Source organism: Zonotrichia leucophrys, chromosome 6 (assembly GCF_028769735.1).
Source record: "Zonotrichia leucophrys gambelii isolate GWCS_2022_RI chromosome 6, RI_Zleu_2.0, whole genome shotgun sequence".
Classification (NCBI taxonomy): domain Eukaryota; kingdom Metazoa; phylum Chordata; class Aves; order Passeriformes; family Passerellidae; genus Zonotrichia; species Zonotrichia leucophrys.
In genome coordinates, this window is record NC_088176.1 from 23,847,205 (window position 1) to 23,867,228 (window position 20,024).

General features: G+C 41.1%; 1 protein-coding gene and 1 long non-coding RNA gene across 2 annotated transcripts in view; one reads left to right on the forward strand and one right to left on the reverse strand.

Moving 5' to 3' along the window:
- The first annotated feature begins 2,637 nt into the window (after positions 1-2,637).
- Positions 2,638-20,024, forward strand: part of LOC135449893 (uncharacterized) — a 35,158-nt gene continuing 17,771 nt past the window's right edge. The window contains exons 1-2 of the long non-coding RNA XR_010440877.1: positions 2,638-2,730; positions 3,416-3,537. This is a non-coding gene — a long non-coding RNA (uncharacterized LOC135449893). The remainder of the gene's footprint in view (positions 2,731-3,415; positions 3,538-20,024) is intronic.
- ZCCHC24 (zinc finger CCHC-type containing 24) overlaps positions 5,657-20,024 on the reverse strand; it is a 107,766-nt gene continuing 93,398 nt past the window's right edge. The window contains exon 4 of the mRNA XM_064717301.1: positions 5,657-12,355. Within this exon, the coding sequence (XP_064573371.1) occupies positions 12,242-12,355 (114 nt within the window). The 3' untranslated portion in view covers positions 5,657-12,241. The remainder of the gene's footprint in view (positions 12,356-20,024) is intronic.

Sequence of the window (20,024 nt, forward strand, 5' to 3'; positions counted from 1 at the left end):
TGAATTTCCCCTTTGCTGGGACTGTGAAGCCTTATTTGACACACTATTGTTTCTTCTTTTGTGCTGAATTCTTGCAAAGAGGTGCACAGGGTTCAGTGCAGGAAGGAAATCAGGGGAGAAAAAGGTCACTTTCTTCTCTTGGCTACATTTATTTTACAAAAGCCTCCTGATGTATCTTCTTTGGTCTGAATATTTCTGTCTGCCTTAGACTGACATTTCCTCCATGCATAGAGAGATGGGCAGAGGCAGTTGTGGCAGAAAAGATAAAGATTTTCTCAATCCAGACATGCACATCTCATGCATTTCCTGCAGCTCCTGGGTGTGAAGCTGCACCCTTGCAGTAAAAGGCTTAAAATCAGTGGATGGGGAACCATGGGTGCAGGCTGACCAGCGTCCCTGTCAATTCAGGGTGTCCTTGGCTGTGGCTGGGTGCTGGCCAGGAGGGCTGAGCACAGCACGGCACAGCTGGAACTGCTGTGGGAGCCCAGCGCAGCCTGGCTGCCTCCCGTGGTGACACTGTGCCTGGCTCAGCCAGAGCCCCTAGCCTCATTGTTATGAGCTCCATTTACTGGACCTTTTGGATGCTAAGAGGTGATTAAACACCTCTTAGAAATTTTCCTTGGCACAGTAAATTCTTTTGTGACCCCAGAAAACCATATGGTAAGGCCAAGCAAGGGCTAGACCCTGTCTTTGCCACTTGGAGAGCAGCAGGGGTGGTGTGGCCCAGCAAACAGGAGTACAGTGTATAGATACATTTAAAATAGCTTTAAACACAGCTAATTATGAATAGCTTTTTTAAAAATACTGTATGCAAAGAATTTCAAAAAAATTAAATCCAAACAAAAAAAATTTGTTATAGTAGTGCAATGTTCTGTTGGAGACTACAAATTATGGTAGTTTTCAATTAGTTTCCTGCCAATTAGCCCAACTAAGTGTGAGCATAGGTGAGTTGTAAGGTCTTTGAGAGCATGAATGCTGGAGAACTGAAGGGTATTTCCCGGGGCACGTCTGTTTGAGGCTTCCCCAGCAGCTGACAGGTGCCTGCTGGGTGCCACGTATTTCCTTACATATGGGGCTGAAGTATGTTTACATTCACGTATTGCAGCTCCCAGTGTCCCACAAAAAAATAATCCTTGGGCCAGACAACAATCAGACTAGCACCTACTCAGATATCCTGAGTATATCCTCTTTCCTACAGCAGTTTACTGAGGGAAAAGATACGAACCACAGACAGTCAACCTTCTGCTGGCGTCATCTCTTGCTGCTGGAGGCTTCTGTGCTTTGGGACTTCCTGAGCAGGGTCACAGCTTCGTGGTTAACAACCCTTGCAGAATTTTTTGGTTTTTTTAAATGTGGTTTAGTAGTTGGTTTTGATCTCATTTATTCTTTTGACAGCTAGAATATCCTATGACTATGCATTTCAGTCTGCTGTGTGAAATTTTTGTTTTAATTATATTACCTCAGATGTTTGTATCCAAAATTCCTCTTTTCTAGGAGAGTTGTAGAAGCAATTAATATTTCTTCCCTTATTTGTGTCATTTATTATATTGTGGGATACTAACACATCTGCCTTTAATGATCTCTTTTCCAGAAGATGGAGGCCCAGTGCACAAGGAAATAATTTTTTCCTTTCACAAGGAAATAATTTTTTTAATTTCATCATTCCTGAATTTTTTGAGTTCTGTTTTGTCCTTCTGAAGTGATAAGGATTATATAATGATGTTTTCTCTTTCTTTTCTTGTTCTTACTTCCAAATCCTCTGTCTCTTTTTTTAAACTATTATGACTTTGAATTGAACAATCTGATATAACACAGCACACTTATTCCTGACTATTAGAATAGTCAGGAATTAGAATAATTAGATTTAAATTAGAATAATTTAAAATCTGTTATTCAGTATGCACCATTTGGGGTGTCTTTCACTGAGCATCAGGGACTCAGCTGCTCCTTGTGTCTGGTTTTGCTTCTGCTACTCTGAATCAGTGTATTACTGTTCACCTCCCAACTTAATAAATCTAGTTTCATTCCTTCAAGTCCTGCAACACGTTGGTGTGAGTGGTTGTTTTTATTTAACTCAGACACTTTTGCTTCAGTTTAATTAAAGAAATGCAAAAATTTACAGCCAAGTATCCCAAGAAGTAAGCACACCTCAGTAACGGGACAAGATATTAGTTGCTATGTGTAATTGCTTTGTTTTCACAAATTGTATAAGGCATTCAGAGGCATCAGCAGGGCGTGTTGGAATCAATTTTAATTGATTGATTTCAAGGTGCTCTATTCAAGATTCTGTGCAGTGGAGTTTACTTGCGCATATCTCAGTGAAATTTCTACAGCTGCAGAAGCTTTAACTGTGTTATCTTTCAGTTCCTGTGAACATTGAAAGGAGAGTTGTCTCTCCTAGATGTGAACGGAGCTGTCCTTCGCCTCCCAGCAGGCTGTGAAGATTCCTGTTGGTGGCAGGGATGTCTGTGGCGCTGCTGGGGAGGGCTCTGGGTTTGTGCTGCAGCAGGCACAGCCGGGCAGGAAGCGCTTGCACCTGTGGAGGAGCCGCTGCCCACCCCCGTTCCCCTGCACCCCTTTCCCACCCCCCCACACAGCTGGCCAGCACAGATGGAGCCCTCAGCAATCAGGGCTAGTGGCCAATATCAGTGAGGCACAGACAAAGGAGGCCCTTTCCAGGGGCTGTGTGTTTCAGCTCTCTGAATTTTGACCTGAGGGCACTCAGCAGAGGTTTTGTTTTTTTTTTCCTGTGCTAGTGTTATTTGTCTATTTATTATTGCTTTATTTGTAAGCAGGGAATTTTGAGGTCTTGCTTCCTATTGTTTCTGCAGTGTATTCCTGTATTATTCCTTCAAGTTTTGCTGGGTGAATCAAGCGGGGTGTGTCTGGCTCCTTGGAAATCCTTTGCGTTTTACATCCTCATTATGTTGCTGAACTCAAAAGAAACTTAATGGAAAGCTGGCTAGTGTTAGATTTCCCATACCTGCTGCTTTGATGTGTTCAGAAATTGTCTAAGAGAAAGCTTTTTTATGGTGTTCTGCCATTCTCTTCTCTGGCCTCAACTGGTGAACAGGAAACTAGAGTGGTGATTAGAAGAAAATCTTTGGTTTACACCCTACTCCCCTTAAAATGTACATAAAGCATTTGGCTGTGATTTGCTTTCTCTGCAGGCATGGAGTTTGGTTGGATAAGCTGGGCACATAAGGTCCCTTTTTACCTCTTATCAAAAAAAAAAAAAAAAAGGGAAAACCTTAATGATGACTCTATTTTTATTTAGCTAAGCTCATGGCATAGAAATAAAGCTTTCAAAGCATGCCCATGGTTACTGCTGCTCCTGGTCTCTTTGGCCCTGGAGCTGTGTGCCTGGGCAATGCTGTACCCAGGGCTGTCTCACAGGGTCTGCTCTCTTCCACAGCAGTGCTGGCTGCCTCTGCCACCCTGGGCTGCACGTCAGGGATGCTCCAACACCTCACAACTGCCATTGCCTCTGCTTCAGCCTTGGCCCTTTGGATAAAGACCCCATAATGGCTGACTGAGGTAGGTGTTTCTCAGCATGTTCATTTGCAAAATGTCTTACAAAGCTTGCAAAAGGATTGTGAGAGGTATTAATCCAAGTTGTTTGAATGAGCTTTTGCAGTTTTGGTATAATGACCAGTTTTCTGAGTTTGGTTATCTGAAATGTGTTTGAGATACAGATGTTGAGGAAGAGCAATTGCATTACTTTCAGTAAAACAAAGGTGCTTGATGTGTAGGAGTGCTGGTTGTCCCCACACAGGAGTTGACAAATTCTCTGTTTCTCTGAGTCCAGAAGGTGAACCGTAGAGAAAAGCAAACCTACAGTCACAAACTACATATGCTGATCAAGAGTAAGAATTTTATATGATCCAGTTAAGAGGTTTCTTTAGTTCTTAGTGGAAAGACCTGGCTGTCAGCATTCAGCCCTTGGTGTTTTGGGTTCCTTTTTCCTTGCCAACATCTCTTGGGTGCAGACTTTTGCAGAGGGGTATGGAGACAGGAGCAGCCTTTAAAACATTTGACTGTGTTATATGGCAGTGAATATTACCCTTCCTAGTTGGGATTTTGGGTCTAGTTTGCATGCCTGCTATACAGTGGGAGGATCTGAGGAGAAGCTTTTGGTGTGATGTGACTAACATGAGGAGCAGAAGCCTTGGTATGCTGTTTAAATGGGTTTTCATTTAAGAATAATGAAACAGCTTTTTATTTTGAAGTATCAGTTTTATATCAAATCCCTGTTAATGAAAGCACTATTATTTTCCTGTAGTGGGAATCATTTGGCCCTTCCCTTGCAAGCAGGTTGGTGCATTGTCTCTTGACCTCGTTCACACAGAACAGGAAGTGGAAATGCTTTGGCAATGAAAATGATGGAAGAGTTGTTTGTTTTTGTTGATGCAATATCATTTGTTTTCATCTACTTTTGTTTTAAATATGAAAAGGTTATTTCTTTGAGGAATCATAGAAAATGTGGTAATAGGGAGCTAAGACTTTTGGTTCTCCTCAGCATGTTTTCTTGTCTCAGTTAAGTGCAAAATCTGAGGTGTTTGTGGGTTTTTTGGGAAGCCCCAGGTCTTCTGTAAAAAGAGAGAATTTCAGTTCTGAGCTTGGCTTTGTGGCTTGTGTTTGTTATGGGAAAGTGCTGTAGCCAAATTTTAAGTGAAGAAGTGAAGTATGTTTTATTTAAAAAAAAAAATTACCGACAAGTTCTGAATATGTGCTTTCCCTTTCCTTGGGGCTCAGCTGGGGATGTACTTCACCATTTGATGAAATAGTTACTGTTTTTGAGGCTTCAGAACTGTACAATTCCTTCTCAACCTCTTCTCCCAGCATTGCCTAACAATGCACAAATGTGGATCTGTTTTTGCTCTCTCTCATGTGGACTGAATGAGGACTCAAACCCAGAAATCAGATTTGCTATGTGATAGAAATGGTGTCAATGTGGTGAAGATCTCCAAGTGGCAAATACACAGTGTGTTTTCTATGGATGATCAGGCATAAAAAAAATGCGTGCTGGTGTGTCTAATAAAATTTTTCTGCTTGTTTTAAATGAAGGCGATCTTTTGTGTTAGAGGCAGGATACGTAAAGTCCAAAGTTAATTTCTTGACACCCTTATTTTAACTTCCAGTCACTACAGTATTGTCAGTCTCAGGATAAAAGTACTTGCCACTGAACTTTGGCTGGGAGTGTGAGAAGAGCATTGCTAATACACAAAAAGCATTTAGTAGGTCTAGTTCTTGCTAGCTTGTGTTTGCAAAGAATGATGAATGCTATTTTTCACTACAGCAACTTTCTGGCACGTAAACTTTCCTATCCAACCAAAGGCTACAAGTGCGCTTTGATTATAGAAGGTTTTCCTTGAGAAGGAGTAGGCTGTTAAGAACAGGAGCAGGCACCACTAACCCAAGGTGTCCCTCTAGCAGTGCAGAGCTGTCACCCTGATGTGACCAGGCTCCTTGCAGCACAGGAACTCACTGCAGTGGAGAAATCATCTTCCCATGGTTTGGGTCATGGCTGGGGTAGGGCAGCTTTGCTCCTCAGGCACCAGACTGTGGCTGGCCAGGCCATAACCAGGAACACACTGCAGCTGGGAGTAAATTGTCACAGGAAGGAATGTTCAAGAAAACCATGCCACACTCTTGCTGGTTTTTTTGCAATACTTTAATACAGCATTAAAATGCTAGAATACTAGAGGAAAGCTGTATACTATCCAGCAAATAAGGCACATGTCGGAATGCCATTTTATGGACAATCCACAACAGAGGTTTTACAGTCTCAGTAGCAACACAGTCACCAGATGAGCAAGCTGTCATCTTGATTGCTGAAACAGAACTGGTACCTCTGAGGCCTTTGTCCATAGGTTTTGTTTGTTTTAGCTGTACAAGTTTATTAACAGTTACAGAAAAAGAAATTACACAATTTGCCAACTGAATCTGACAAGGTCAGTGGGTACAGTTAAACAAATGTAATAATCATTAGGTTAATTTTTTTTAAAGCTGAAGAAATTCATAAAATAGTGTTAGTTTTAGCACTATTACACAATGCAGTGAGTGCTGTACTAAATAACCTTTTAAAGGAAACAAGAATCCAGTATAGGGCTGGGCTGACCTCCCATTTTAACATGGTAAAATATCAAACTAAAAACTCAATCCTTCATAATATAATCAAACTACATGAAATGTAAAGTGTAAAATGCTTCGAATACGTGCACATGCATATTCTATATTGCTATCAGTTCTAATTAAAATAAACGTAAACCCCTACAATAATCTACTTCAATCCTTTTCTCTTACATCCTTTGATTGATATTATTGCTATAGATGATACTGCATAGCTGAGCTCACAGTCTGCAAAGAGTTGTGAAAGTCAAGTTAAACAGTGTCCCAACCAACTTCCTTCCCCTCTAGTCACGGGGAAGGGAAGAGCCACCATTTGAAACCCACCACTTGTGCTTCGGAGCTCCTGAGAGCGGAGTCTCCACGGTGCTTCCAACACCGCTGTGTCCCTCACAAGGCCATAAAGTGACAGTATTCTGATATTTGCTCCTCACTTGCTACATGTCTAGTGATAGCTTTTCTAGCACTCGTTCCCCAAATACACATAAATAAACCGTATAAGCATTTTCATATAAGTCTAAGCACTTGAATAATACACTGGTTACTTAATACTGATATTTTCATCCAAGGATAACAAAAACAATATGGCTTAAAGAATTGCAAGGTTTTTTGTCAGAATTATGTACCAACTTTCATATAATATTTTATGTAGACAATATTTCCTTCTTAATGTAGTTCTGTTGCATACTTTATACAGACAAAAGCATTGTAAAAAAAAGTAAATTATTTCCATAAATATTTTCTTGAGGATACATCCTTAGTTCTGCAAAATACTGCAAAATACTTAAGAAAACTCTTACCTCCGTTAGTATCCTAGTTGAGAGGAAGGCCCTTCTGAAAGCTTCCCAATTGTAAAAACTTTGCCCAAAAAACAAACAATACTTTTTTAAAAAGGCCCTCAAATATATACAAAAAGTTACTGCAAAGAGTTTCCAGATAACAATTCAGTATTATAAGAAATATTTGTAACCATTCAAAAATTTTAACATCTAAAAAGGTTTCCAAAATACACACATAGTATTAAAAAAAAAAAATTGAAAGAAACTCTATGTCAAGTATAACTCAAGATAAATACACATCTGCAAGTAAAACTGTAAAATACTTCATACAGGGGTAAACATTTATATCAATCATCTATAGCTAGTAACTGCACACGATTGTCCCTTTGAAATTCATCCTAGAAACACAATCCATCATCCCTATATCTAAGATCTCAAACAGCCCTCTGAGCACTTGAGCGATATAGCAACCTCAATGGACAGCACTGGTTTTGCAGATAAGAAAGAGATATGGGTGGAAACCCACTTGGGAGTGGAGTCATATCTGAAAGAATGATTTTTCTATGGGGATAGTTCAATCACATTTTAAAATATGTTGGCAAAGGCAAGTGGAAAATATATGTCTATCTACTTAACTTGAAAAACACGTGTTGGTGATTTATTGCTTACTGTTCAGTGGACAACTCTTAGGATCCAGAATAGGACAAAAAAAAAAAAATCTTCTGTGTGACTGCAGGACAAAGACCACCAGTCCATGGAGTCTGACATTTCCAAAAGCTCTAAACTTTTAATGTTTTAAGTAGGTTTTGGGTTTTTTTAAAAAACGCTAGAGTGTCACAGGTATGCAATCCATGTATAATCTAAATTTCTTGTTATATAAAAAGGTAAAATGTACATAACACTTTTAGGTATAAGGCTTCTCTCAGACATATGTAACTTCACATTTTTAGTTTAAAAACTAAGTCCCATATAATGGGGAACTTCAAAATACACCTATTTTCAGAAAGAATATATACTCTTGTGTATTTATCTGAAATTAAATAGCAACTTTGAGACAAAAATGCCTCAAACATTGCTTGTGTGGCATAATTTTGCATCTGTTGTAGCAGCAGTAGGAACTGGCTAAAATGGGGCCATCCTTTAAACAACTAGGATATTTCTTCATTGCCTTTAAATGAAGAATTTGTAATAACTTCATTTGTAGCCTCATTAGGTTAAAGCAGCTAAAAACCTATGACACACATTTCAAATTTCTTAAACATTTTTCCAGAGGTGTGCCAAATTTGACATGAAATGTTATGACCAACTCATTAAACAAATTGCAGGGTGTTTATTTGTTTGATTGGCTTTTGTTGCTGGTTTTAAAGAAATAAATGCAAGTTTAAAAAAAAAAGATTTAAAAAAAGGTGAAAATTTAAAAAAAAATAGAATAGGACAGAATATATTGGTGGGCTGTCAACAGCAAGCATCTGAGGCTGAAAATCCAGTTTGCCAAATAAATGCACAGAGCCAAACTGCTCTCAGGTACACCCCTAAAGAATACAAAGTTTAGGGAGACCTGTATTGATTTAAAACTCTTTTTGTTGATGCTTGCTTCACTCCTGCCAATACTGTCTACTAATGCCTTCAACAATTGCTAGATGATGCTCTCTGTGCAGAGCTAGAGAACATCAGAAAGCAGTCACTAAAATTTAAAAGATAAATCAATTCCTCATTTTTCCCATCAAAAATCTGCACCTTTACCATTTTTTTTTTTTCTAATTTGGAAAGAGCTGGTTAGATTAGGTGATTTCCCTTTGTGTGGGGAGGGAGGGGGTAGAAGTAATCTATATTTTGTAATCCATCATCCTTTCTTTCCTTTGAAGTAAAAATTCAGACATGTCCCTTCTGTGCCACTAACTAAAACCCAATGATCATAAGCTGTTACACACAATTATGTGGATGTGTTTTTCCAGCCGCTCCCACTGCACAGGCTCAGTGTGGAGCGAGTGCTCGGGCCTCGAGCTGCAGTGCCGGCGGCCCGGCCGTGCAGGGAGGGACGGGGGCTCCGAGCTCGGCTCTCCTGCCCTGCCCGGGCCGGGCTCAGCCTGTGCAGGGAGGGACGGGGGCTCCGAGCTCGGCTCTCCTGCCCTGCCCGGGCCGGGCTCAGCCTGTGCAGGGAGGGACGGGGGCTCCGAGCTCGGCTCTCCTGCCCTGCTCGGGCCGGGCTCAGCCTGTGCAGGGAGGGACGGGGGCTCCGAGCTCGGCGCTCCTGCCCAGGCCGGGCTCACCCTGCGCACGGAGGAGATGCCCGGACGGGATCCGAGCTCGGCGCTCCTGCCCGGGCCGGGCTCAGCTTGCGCAGGGACGCGGTTCCCGCTGCCCCCGGCACCGCCGGATCTGTGCCTCGCCTTAGGCAGTAAAACCACGGCAGTGTCACTCCGTGCTTCCCCACACCTTGTGTTCTTCATCTGCTTCCCCCCAGCGCCAGGGCAGGGGGAGATCTGCTCTCCTCTTTGTTACAGATATGCTAAGTATCCCTTAAATTATATGTCTCCTGCCTAGGAACACATCAATAATATAAATACTGAACTCTCATATGTATGCTCTCAAAAGTTATTATGCTACACCTATAGACGTTGTGTTAAAGTAGATAACGTGTATTTTTAGTATAATCTAAAAATCCATAAGCTAAAGGCATTGCCTTGCAGTGTTGAATATGGATAAACAATTCTTAATAGGGCACTGTCATGAAAATACCAATGCTTATAATGGCATCTTTTAGTCAGCTTTTTGTCAGAACCTGCTGGTGTGTGATCTAGTGATACAGCTATATCAAGAGTTGTGGTATTTTACTGGTTTTAGTGGTTATCATAACAGGGAGATAATTTCAGTACTGAACAAAATGTTTGATAGCAACATCTTAGTTTCAGGGAGAAAATAAAATAACGTTTTCTCTTATCTTCATCTAAGAGGGTTTTTCTACATGTTCTTTAGCTAGATGTGAACCATCTAGGTGATTTTTTTTGTTCCTGTACTATTAAGTGCTCAAGAGCAAAAAATAGATCTGGTCTAAAATGCTCCTCTTTCAAAATTACTCATGCTTGAAACAAACTATTGAGATTAATCCTAGAGGTCAAGCTTAGAAAATCCACCCCTAGATTTGCTTGTGTATTTTCTTATTTGTATAGACAGATTAGTATCTTTGTTGAGAGAATTTTTCTCTAAGTTAATTTGTGAATCTCTGCAGAAGAATGTGTTTGCATTTGAAAATGCTAAAACTGCATATCTTCACTGAGGCAACTGAACTGTTTATTAGTGTTACTCTCAATAATATTATTTTCAGCTATTTTAGTTGGAGTTGCTAGCTGGGCAAAAGTAGTTTCCACGTGATTAATTTAGTTAATTCTATTTTAGCATTACACAGCACTTTTCATCCAGTGATGCCAAAACATTTCAGAGATATTAAGTAAACCTCACAACTCTCCTGTGAGGTAGGTATGCTAAAGTATTATTACCCCCTTTTTGCAGCTGGGGAAACTGAGGTCCAGAAGGATCTTGTGACTTGCCCAAAATCAGGGAGCTATGGGAGAGTTGTGGTCAGAAGCCAGGAGTCAGGATGCTTATCCATTGCTGTGAGCAGCAGGCTGGGTCACTCAGGCTGCCCATAAATAATAGAGTTTTCAAGACATGTACCTGCCACTCCCACCAAACAAGCAGATGCAATTTTGCCCTGCTTATAGCAAAGCAGGGAAATGACAAGAGCTGGACCCTGCAGCAGATTTGTCAGGAGCTTCATGTTCCCTAGGTGAATACTCATGATAAGTTCTCTACTTTCTTTATAAGAGCTTGTCTTGACATACTGGTAACATCCTGCTATCACTTGGCATAAACCCCCCACTTTCTTTGCATTACAGAGCCAGTCCTCAGAACACATTTAGTTCACATCAAGTTATTTAGGATTTAAAGTATTTTCTCTAAGTATCATTCACACAAATCAATCTCCCTAAAGGAAACTTCATAAAAATGTAAATTGCTGATGTAAACCCCCCTCCCCCCCCAACCTCAAACATTATTCCTCTAAATTTTTAATGAATGCTACAAATTAATTGCTTGTTGAGTCCTTTTGCCAATGTACTCTCATGTAGACGTACAATCAGGATACTGTCTCGAGGTACTTTCAGTTTGCCAATCCCTGACAAGATGTTCTTTGCAGCAGGCTGTCCCTGTGCAAAGTTCTACCTGAAATGGGGCAATGAAATATAATTCCTAAATTTCTCCCCAGGTATGTAGGTCTTCTTCAGGAAGACATAAAGAAAGGGGGTTATATAGAATGTTCTCCATGCCTTAAAACACCCCTATGGCTAACATGTTTCATATAATTACAAATTTCTATAGTAGAAAACAGGACATAAAAATATTTCCAGCAAGTGGCTTTTAAAATACTATAAATAGTAAGTTTGGCTAATCTTTTAGTTAAGGATATTGGGGTCAGTTTGAAGTATTCTTATCCCCTTATTCATAGTAAATTTAGTGTGCTTGTAGCCTAATGAACATGTCATGCACGTAGAAGGGGCCATGTTAGTGGGATTATATGACAAGAGAAGGATCTGGTAGTTGCATTTGCAAGCCAATTTTGTCTCCTACAAAAACCTCTTGGAATCTTATGGCATTCCCTTCCTACCCAACCCACACCCCTCAAACAATTATTCACGTTTTTTTCATGTCCTGCAAAAATTGTTTTGCCTAAGCCCTGCCCAAGAGATGGTAACAAATAGAAAAAAGTCCAAGAAATCAGCAGCACAAACTCTTAAGACTTTCTAAAACTGGGAAAGCAGTAATTCCCCTTTTATGCTGTGGCTTGTTTCATCTCCCTTTGTCTTGTCATATAATAAGAACAGTGTTCATATTGTGGGTGAGTGCTTACGATTAGTGGCCCCACAGTTACTGAACCTCTGCAAAAGCCATACATGTAACAAATATTCCTTGTGAATATTATTCCTTGCCTTTTGAAAAGTACTTCATTTCACCTGGCTGTGATATAGGGTCTGTGTAAACAATCAGCAGAACCTGTAACTGTAGTTCTGTTGTGAACATCATCAGTAACACCTTATGTGTGTACATATATACATTTACATATATATGTATACAAATCATAGTCCTGTAAATACCTATTGCATGCATGCACATGCACAGGAGAAATGTTACATTCTATTAATGGTAAGGCATATTATTAGATAGGCAATATTGGCAATTATTTTAGCTTTTATCTTGATCTGTTGTGCTGCTGTTGATGGCATGCTGCCAGAGAATCTCTCAGGATGATGGGGATGGGAAGAGGCCATGGTGAAGGTTTATTGCACACGGCGGCAGTAGTAGCCCAAGACTTTGCACTTCTCACACAGGTGCTGGGGGTGTTCTTTGCTCTGGTCTGACACATCCAGGCCATCCGGCTTTTCCAGGGGTCTCTGCAGTGGTGGGAAGGAAATCAGGTTATATCCAAGGTTTTTTCCTTGGTACTCTTTATGCAGCATGTGAAGTCTACTGTTAGGCCCTAACTGAGCTTTCTACTGGTAATTAAAAAGGTGCCATGTTCCTTTCCTGAAGGTCTGGAGTGATTTTTTCAGCCCTTCAGCTCTACGTTGGTTCAGAGTGACCTCACAATTCAATGTCATTCTTCATAAAGGTGCTGTTAACTTTGTTGCAGACAAATCACAAAAATACTGAATTGAGGACTTCATTTCTAAAAAGCAGTAACAAAAGAGTTCATTTGCTTAGCTCCAGTAACTTAGATGTCCCAAAGGCACTAACACCTAAAGCCTGGGAATCCCATTACCCAGCAATGCAGAGCAGGGATTATCAATGCTAGGACTAGCTGCTACATGAAGAAAACTGTCATACTATGCACAGATATTACATAGCTAAATGGTGCTTTCCCAATAGGTAGTCCCATGGTTTTGAGGCTGAAAGTTTTGAAGCAGAGCAGCTGCAAAGCTTTTAATAAAATTTTAAAAAATTCCAAACTTAAACAAAAACAAAGCAAAATCCAACATCATGACACAATCCTTTGCACTGAATCTGAGTAATAAATTATGTACTTTTAATAATATTCATGAAATCAGCATGTTGGAGGAAATGAAGCTGATTCATAGTTATTAGGTATTTGTGCTTTCACTTTTCATGGCATGTAAAAGGCCTCACAGTCATTCTGAAAATAAAATACCCAAGTTAAATATTGTGACAAAGTCAAAGGTTTGGGAAGTCTGATAGGTAAGGAAGTGATAGAGATGTGAGGTAGAAGTTAATAAAGTGTACCATTTGCTTGGAAAACACTCCCAAATTCCCTAACCCATAATTGATCTGTTTTCATGAAATGTATCTGAAAGGCTGTTTCATTGCACAGTGCCACGAAGGCAGCAGTTCTTCATGGGACTGTGGTAGACACAGCATGTGGTGTGAAATCTGAAAACTAGCCACAAGCTTCTCACTGTTTTTACAGGGATATTAGACCCTTGCTTATATCTTCAAAATGTGATTCTTGGAGCGGTGGGTGAGTAAATAAAAATTACACCATCTTGGCCATTTATGTCTTAACACCTCTCTTAATCTTAAAGACTTTTCTTTACCTGTAAGGTCTTAAAGTACACCTGATCATTTAAGATTTCATTTGTAAGTTCTTTGTCAAGCCACCTACCTGAAACTCTGTGGACAGGAACAGAGATATTTAAAGCTCTTTTTTTGGCTATGTAATACTGCAAGAACTGCTCATAAATCGGGGAGTAGAAGGGTTTCTCTCTCTGAATAGCTAAAATGACGCAAAACATATTGTATTTTTTTGAACAAGGGATGTCAGTGAATTCTTGCTTGCTTGTACTGGATTTTAGATGCAACACTCTTATGTTGCACATCTAGGCAGAACAATATATAGGAGTGATTGAGTAGTGATTGGCAATAGTTTGTTTCTGATTCAGTGTTTTGAACCATGATATTGTCCTGCACCGTGTAGGTCTTTGAGTCTAACTTTATTTACATTTCAACTGCAAAGTGGATTTCCTGTGTCAGATGAGGAAAGTAGATGCACTCTTTATCTCTGAATGCCCTGCAACCCTACTGAGCTTTAAACATTTCATGTCACTATGTTGAGATTTGAGATCAGAACCAGCAATTCTGTTCCTAAGTTTGCAGTCCAAGCACTGGTCCAGATGCTGCTTATTCCACAAGACAGGTAAGTTGAATAAGTGTGCTTGGTCAGAAAACTGCCTTTCTACCTCATCTACCACTTATTCCACCAACATCTGCCCACAAATATTCTTCAAGAATTTGCATTACATAAATATACAAAGATGAAGCGCAGGTTCTGGAGTCCCAGGGGTTAATTTACACTCTTGAACAGCGAATGAGAGTTTTGAAATGCTACACTCGAAACAGGCTATTTGACTCAGCTCTGATTGCTTCTACATGCTAGCTGTGCTCTGATTAAAGAGAAAAATACAGCAGTTATCATGTTTATTGATATAAGCCAGATTTTTTTTTTTTAATATGCAAGGCCTTGGGAATCATTTTTCCTGGAAATAGTGCAAAGGACATTGGGAATGCCTTGAAGCGCCAAGAGTTTTTGGATGGTTTTCAGAAACAATAGCTCTCCGTAGTTTGCTTTCCCCCAGCGTTGATTGAGCTCAGCTTTTTGGCCTGCAAAGCATTTTGATTTCAGAACTGTTATTGTTACCAGTATGTTACGACACAGGCTGGGGAGAGAGGGGTTACAAATGCAGGAAAGCAGGTTGCCAAGGGCCAGCTGGAAGGCACGAAGCTGTGCAGAGCCCAGGCTGCACTTCTGGTGAGGTGGTGGAGGGCTGAGGCTTTGAAATTGGTAGTGTACTTGTGTGGTTTGTGTCTCAAAACCATTTCAACACAACTTTTGCATAAAATGAAATCCCACTTCATCTCCATTTGCCGTTTTCTCTTCATGGGTTTCTTGCACCCTGAGTAGCAAGTGTTCTTGTCCTGCTGCTGTCGGTTACTAATTGAGGAGAACCTAAAAGTAATAACCTTATACTCCTGGGCCTTTTCTTACACCATGCCAAAAGTGTAGGATGTTAGTCACGGAGCTGTGTGTCCATCAGGGCTGGGCTCATCCCCAGCTCTGGTGTGGTGGAAGGAGAGGGTACTGGCACAGGAGTGTGCAGCAGGGCCTGGCTGTTGCATGCTGTGTCAGCTCTGGGGCTGCCCGAGCTCTGCAGGAGGCACCAGGAACTGAGGAGGCTGCAAGAGCCCTGCACTGCCTCCGAGCACTCAGCCATGCACTTGGACAGGGTGTGGAGAAGGGGACAGGCTATTTGGCTGAAAAGTTAGCTCTTTTTCTTAGAAAGCAGTGAAATGGGGCTTGTAGAACAGCAGTAAATCCTGCTATGTTCCTTGGGGGAAAGGTATCCTTTTTTCCATTAAATGGAGACTTTAACTGTAAAAGCATCCGCAGTTGTGTTCTTCCGGACTTCACTTTTGTGCATCTTTGTTTAATTTTCTCCTGGTAGTTGCAGGGTGGAAATAATCTTGAGCAGCTCCACCAGGAAAGCATTTGGTGGTGGTGAATAAAGATATTGCCGCAGGGGAATGAAGCTGACAGAAATTCATATTTATATATCAATTCCTGACCTGCAAATTAACTTTTGACTATGAGTTAATGCTGTTCCAGTCTAGATGTACTGCATGACCTGTGCATTCCCCAACAGTCAGCTGAAACCCCAAAGATCTCAAACAAAAAACTCACCCTTATGAAGTGTTAGGTGTTAAAGAAAGCATCACTAGGACATCCTGAGGGAAATTGCTTCCACTAAGGTGTAGAATGGAATAATGTGCCTGTTTCTGTTTGTATTTTCTGCTGTGGAATGGAACAATTTAATTGCACCACTGATGGATAGAGGATCACATCAGAATTCAAATGAGAGAAAACACTTAAAAATAATTTTCTGGACTCATTTACATCAAATCTTAATGCAGCAAATGTGATGATTAAATGTCAGATTAGGAATGTGAATAGAAAGATTCTGCAGCTATTGCTGGCAGGATAATTGTTAGGTTAACAGTCTTAAGGAGCCATGCTTCTCTCAAGAAACATATGATATTGTGAATTTGTAACTTTTTAGTCCAATAAAAAAACTGGGCCCTGGGGAAGAAAAGATTAAGTGCAATGTCCATTCTTAAGCAGCAGCCCCTCTGCTTTTCTATCTGCCTGGGGGAAGAGAGACATGACCAAGGCCCTGGGCTGTCGCCGTGAATCCAAGAGACAGTGATAAGAAGGCAGCAGATCAGAGGCAGGATGCTTAAAGAGAGCAAGCAGGCTCTGTCAGCAGCATGCCTCTGGGACAGGCCAGCTAGGAATGAATGATAACAGCATGAGGGAAATGGTGAAAATCTCTTTTTTAAGAATTCAGAAAAGCAGCAGTCTGAGGTGAAGTGTATTCCCATAGCTGGAGTACACAAGCGTGGGCATGCTGGGGAGGGTTTATTAAATCTAAAGAGTCAAAAGATCATACTTGTAGGCTTCAAACTGCTGAAAAGTTTATTGGGCTTGAGTGATCATACCCACCCCTCCCCATACTGAGGGAAGCAAGGTGGCTGTGGTTGCACTCAGATATGGGAATTATGATGAGACCACTGAATTGCCCATGAAAGTAATAACTTGAGTATCATGAGGTATGTATTTACATACCAAATTATTTCCAGTCCAACAGTAAATTCCTGACAGCTGGAAGAAAATAGTGTCCAAGAGGACAAGTCAGTCACCAGATGGCTGGTTCTGCACCAGTGCAACAGCTGTCATCACAAACAGCACTGGCCTTAGCCACAGAGTCGGAGAAGAAGCCTTGATAAGAGGCCAGCCAGGAAATAACCACGGGCGCAGATGTTGCTGCTATAGTAGGCAGGGGAAGAAAATGAGAATTCAGAGCTTGGCATCTGGGCTGTTACACTGCCAAGCATGCTGATGAATGACTATAAGGACTGGCTCTGTTGCTGAAGCAGGGTAAGAAGGAGCATAAACAACCACAAAATCCAAATTCCTTGGAAGAACAGGAGAGGTTTAAGTCTGAGATTCCTGTTTATGTTTAGAGTAGCTAAAGTAACTACCTGGGAAACAACTTCTGAAATTGCTATAGAGCAAATTTGTCTGGATAGCTCTTTAAGTTCCAGTAAGGCTTGAGCTCAGTGGGCCTATGGTTTTTGCTCCATGTTCTGTGCATTCCAGTAAGCACTCCCATGGGAAGGTTTGTCACTTGAGGGAGTGAGGTGAAAATGCAGAAATAGGAACAGAGTGGAATAATTTAGCAAAGCTTGGTTGAGGAGCAGTTTTGCAGCTCAGGTGTGACAATCACCTGATTCCCTACCTGGTGGATGAGCTGGGGAATGAATGGCAGCAGCCCTCCTGTCAGGCCCCTGTGTTACCTCTTGGAATACATGCTCCACCATCTCTTTTAAATACAGAGATTTAGAGCTGTATTTATAGAGCACTCTAAAGTATATACAGCTGTACAAGTGCTGAGAAGACTTTTCCTGCCCTAGAGAGATTAAAAACTCATTCTCACAGCTAGGCCATGTGGACTAAGAGCATAGGGCTGAATTGAGGCATTCCTTGTGGGGAACTTGCCCAGGATAGTTTCCTGGAGTGAATGAGCCTCTGAGAACAATGAGCAGGTGGCAGGAAAGTGTGGCTGCTCTCCTCTCCAGGGACTCACTAATGAAAGGTATGCATAGGAAATCAAGATTTGAGCATAGCTGCATGAGCCATTCACAGAGCCAACATATGTGCTTGAATGGCTACCCCAGAGCTATCCAGAGTGGAGATTAGGATCTTCAGTACTCTGATATTATTGCCTGAGGCAGTTACATGGGGAGTACTTCAGCACCAAACCATTCTTTGTGAGACATGGACAAACCTTCCAGTACTGCGAAGTCCATGGGTTTGGGAAAGTGGCTGGGGAAAATGAAATACAGCTACAGAAATGAGGATGGGAGGAAAGGGCAGGCCTGGCAATTGAGAAGAAACTCCTAATTCACTATAATGAATATTGAGCAATCCTGAAATAAGATTTTCAAATTTTTGTCCTAAATTGGGCACATGCATCCTACTTTCCTACAGTGACAGTGATGCAGCCAGGCTTGGTGGCCTGAGATTGGATTTCAGCTATTTAATAGGCTCTGAAAGGTTTGATCTCTTCAGTGAGAAACTGGGACAATGCAGAGATATTCACTAAGCCATACAAGAGGCTGGGGAAGAATCCTCAGAGGTGACTGTTTTGTCTTGTCTATGCACACACCCCTTCCTGTGTCTGCCACTGCCTGGAACCAGGTGTGGAATGGGGGGGTTGGTTTGACCTGTGTGAGCTTTCCTGATGAATGTACTGAATGGAAACTTTCTATCATATGCCCTCACCAGGGAACTGTGCTCCTTGACTGTTTTAGATATGGGCTGAGATGTTTATAGTTTTTACAGTTTTGGAAGCTCTTGTAACTTGACAAAAGGTTACTTCATGTTGAGGGACCAGCAGTCATTTTCATCTGCTGATAAAATGACCATTACTTTTTAAAATTATGTTCCAACATAATTTTTTTTTTGTTAGGTCACAAAAAATGTTTACAAAATGGTAGGGCAAAGAGTACGAATAGGAGATGATGAATTCCAGCACATTGCTGAAGAGAAATATTGACATGATTGCTTGAAAGGAGAAATAATTTATTTCACTAGAAGTAAATACTGTCTGATCTTGAAAGGAGGTCAGACTGCTACAGTTCATCTGGTTTTTGTTAAACTGAAGAAAAAATTCGATTTATTGATTATTTCTATATGATCAATCACATCACATATTGTGGACACTGCTGTTTTGTTTCTGTCTGCTGTTTTCTTTAACTGCAACACTCGATTTTTTCAAATGGAGTTAAAATGACACAAGAGAATCGGTGTGTAGGGGGAGGCAAGATATTTTCGCAGCTGAATTAAGTTGGAAAACCTGTTCAGTGGAAGATTCAGATGAGAATGCAAATACTCTGATCCGATATAGTAAATGCAGAAGGCACACATAATTAACTGAGGACATCCACTGAGAGGGAAGTGAGGGCTTAAAAACCTCTAGAAATGCATAGGAAATCAAACATGAATGAGGCCTCTGCCATGGTAGATACCAACAAGATAACGAAAATCTAAAGAATAAATAGGAAACATATCTGGAAAATGTTAAGGTGGTGTAGCAGTGCTATTTAAAAAAACAAAACAAACAAACCATATTAAGTGAGCAAGACTTTGTTGCGCTTTAATTCTCAAACTAGATATATTGAAATCTAATGAAATTGTTCACTGTGTTTTTACAAAATACAGTTTTTGGTATAAGAGCACCAGTGACTAGATACATTTTTCAAAATGGGGCAGAACAGCTCCCCACTGATAAATGTTGATAAATGTTTAGAGAGCCTGGTGTGGCACTGGATGCATGTCCAAGTTCCATGTATGGGATAGCAGACAGGCAGCTGTGCCAAGCAGCAGCACAGACCTCCTACAGCCTGGCAGCTCTCTGCTGCTGCTGCCTCTGTGCATGAATTGATGCTGCTCCCTTCACTGCCTGCCTGCTGCTGTTGTGGTTCATCAGAAGCAGCACAGGACCCCTCTGGAAGAATGAAAAGGACTAGAAAGGATGACAATGGTAACACTGAGAAATAGAAGCAGATGGAGGTGAGGCAGTGACAAAAGGATGTAGAATCTTTCAGCTTGAGGGTCAAAGTTGACATTTTGGTGAAGAGCACTAGTGACTGGTTACAAGTTATTTATATTGGGAAGCCTAGCTGAAATGCACTCTTGTCTTGAAAATCTCAGATAACTGCAATACCTGCTGCTGGGACAGGAACACATGGATAGACACGTGCTCCTCCACATCCATGAGTTATGGTGTGCTTAGGGAATAGCATGGAAACAGTGATGGGGTTAACTGTGGAGAGCTGCACTGCATGTGCTGGGATGGTTCCCCAGGAAAGTGCACTGTATGTGGCTTGGTGGCAGGCACAGCTTATGGAAGCACTGCAGATTGCAACCCTCCCACAGTGTGTGTCTGATTTAGTACTGCTTTAGTGCACACTGGACTCCTCCAGCCACAC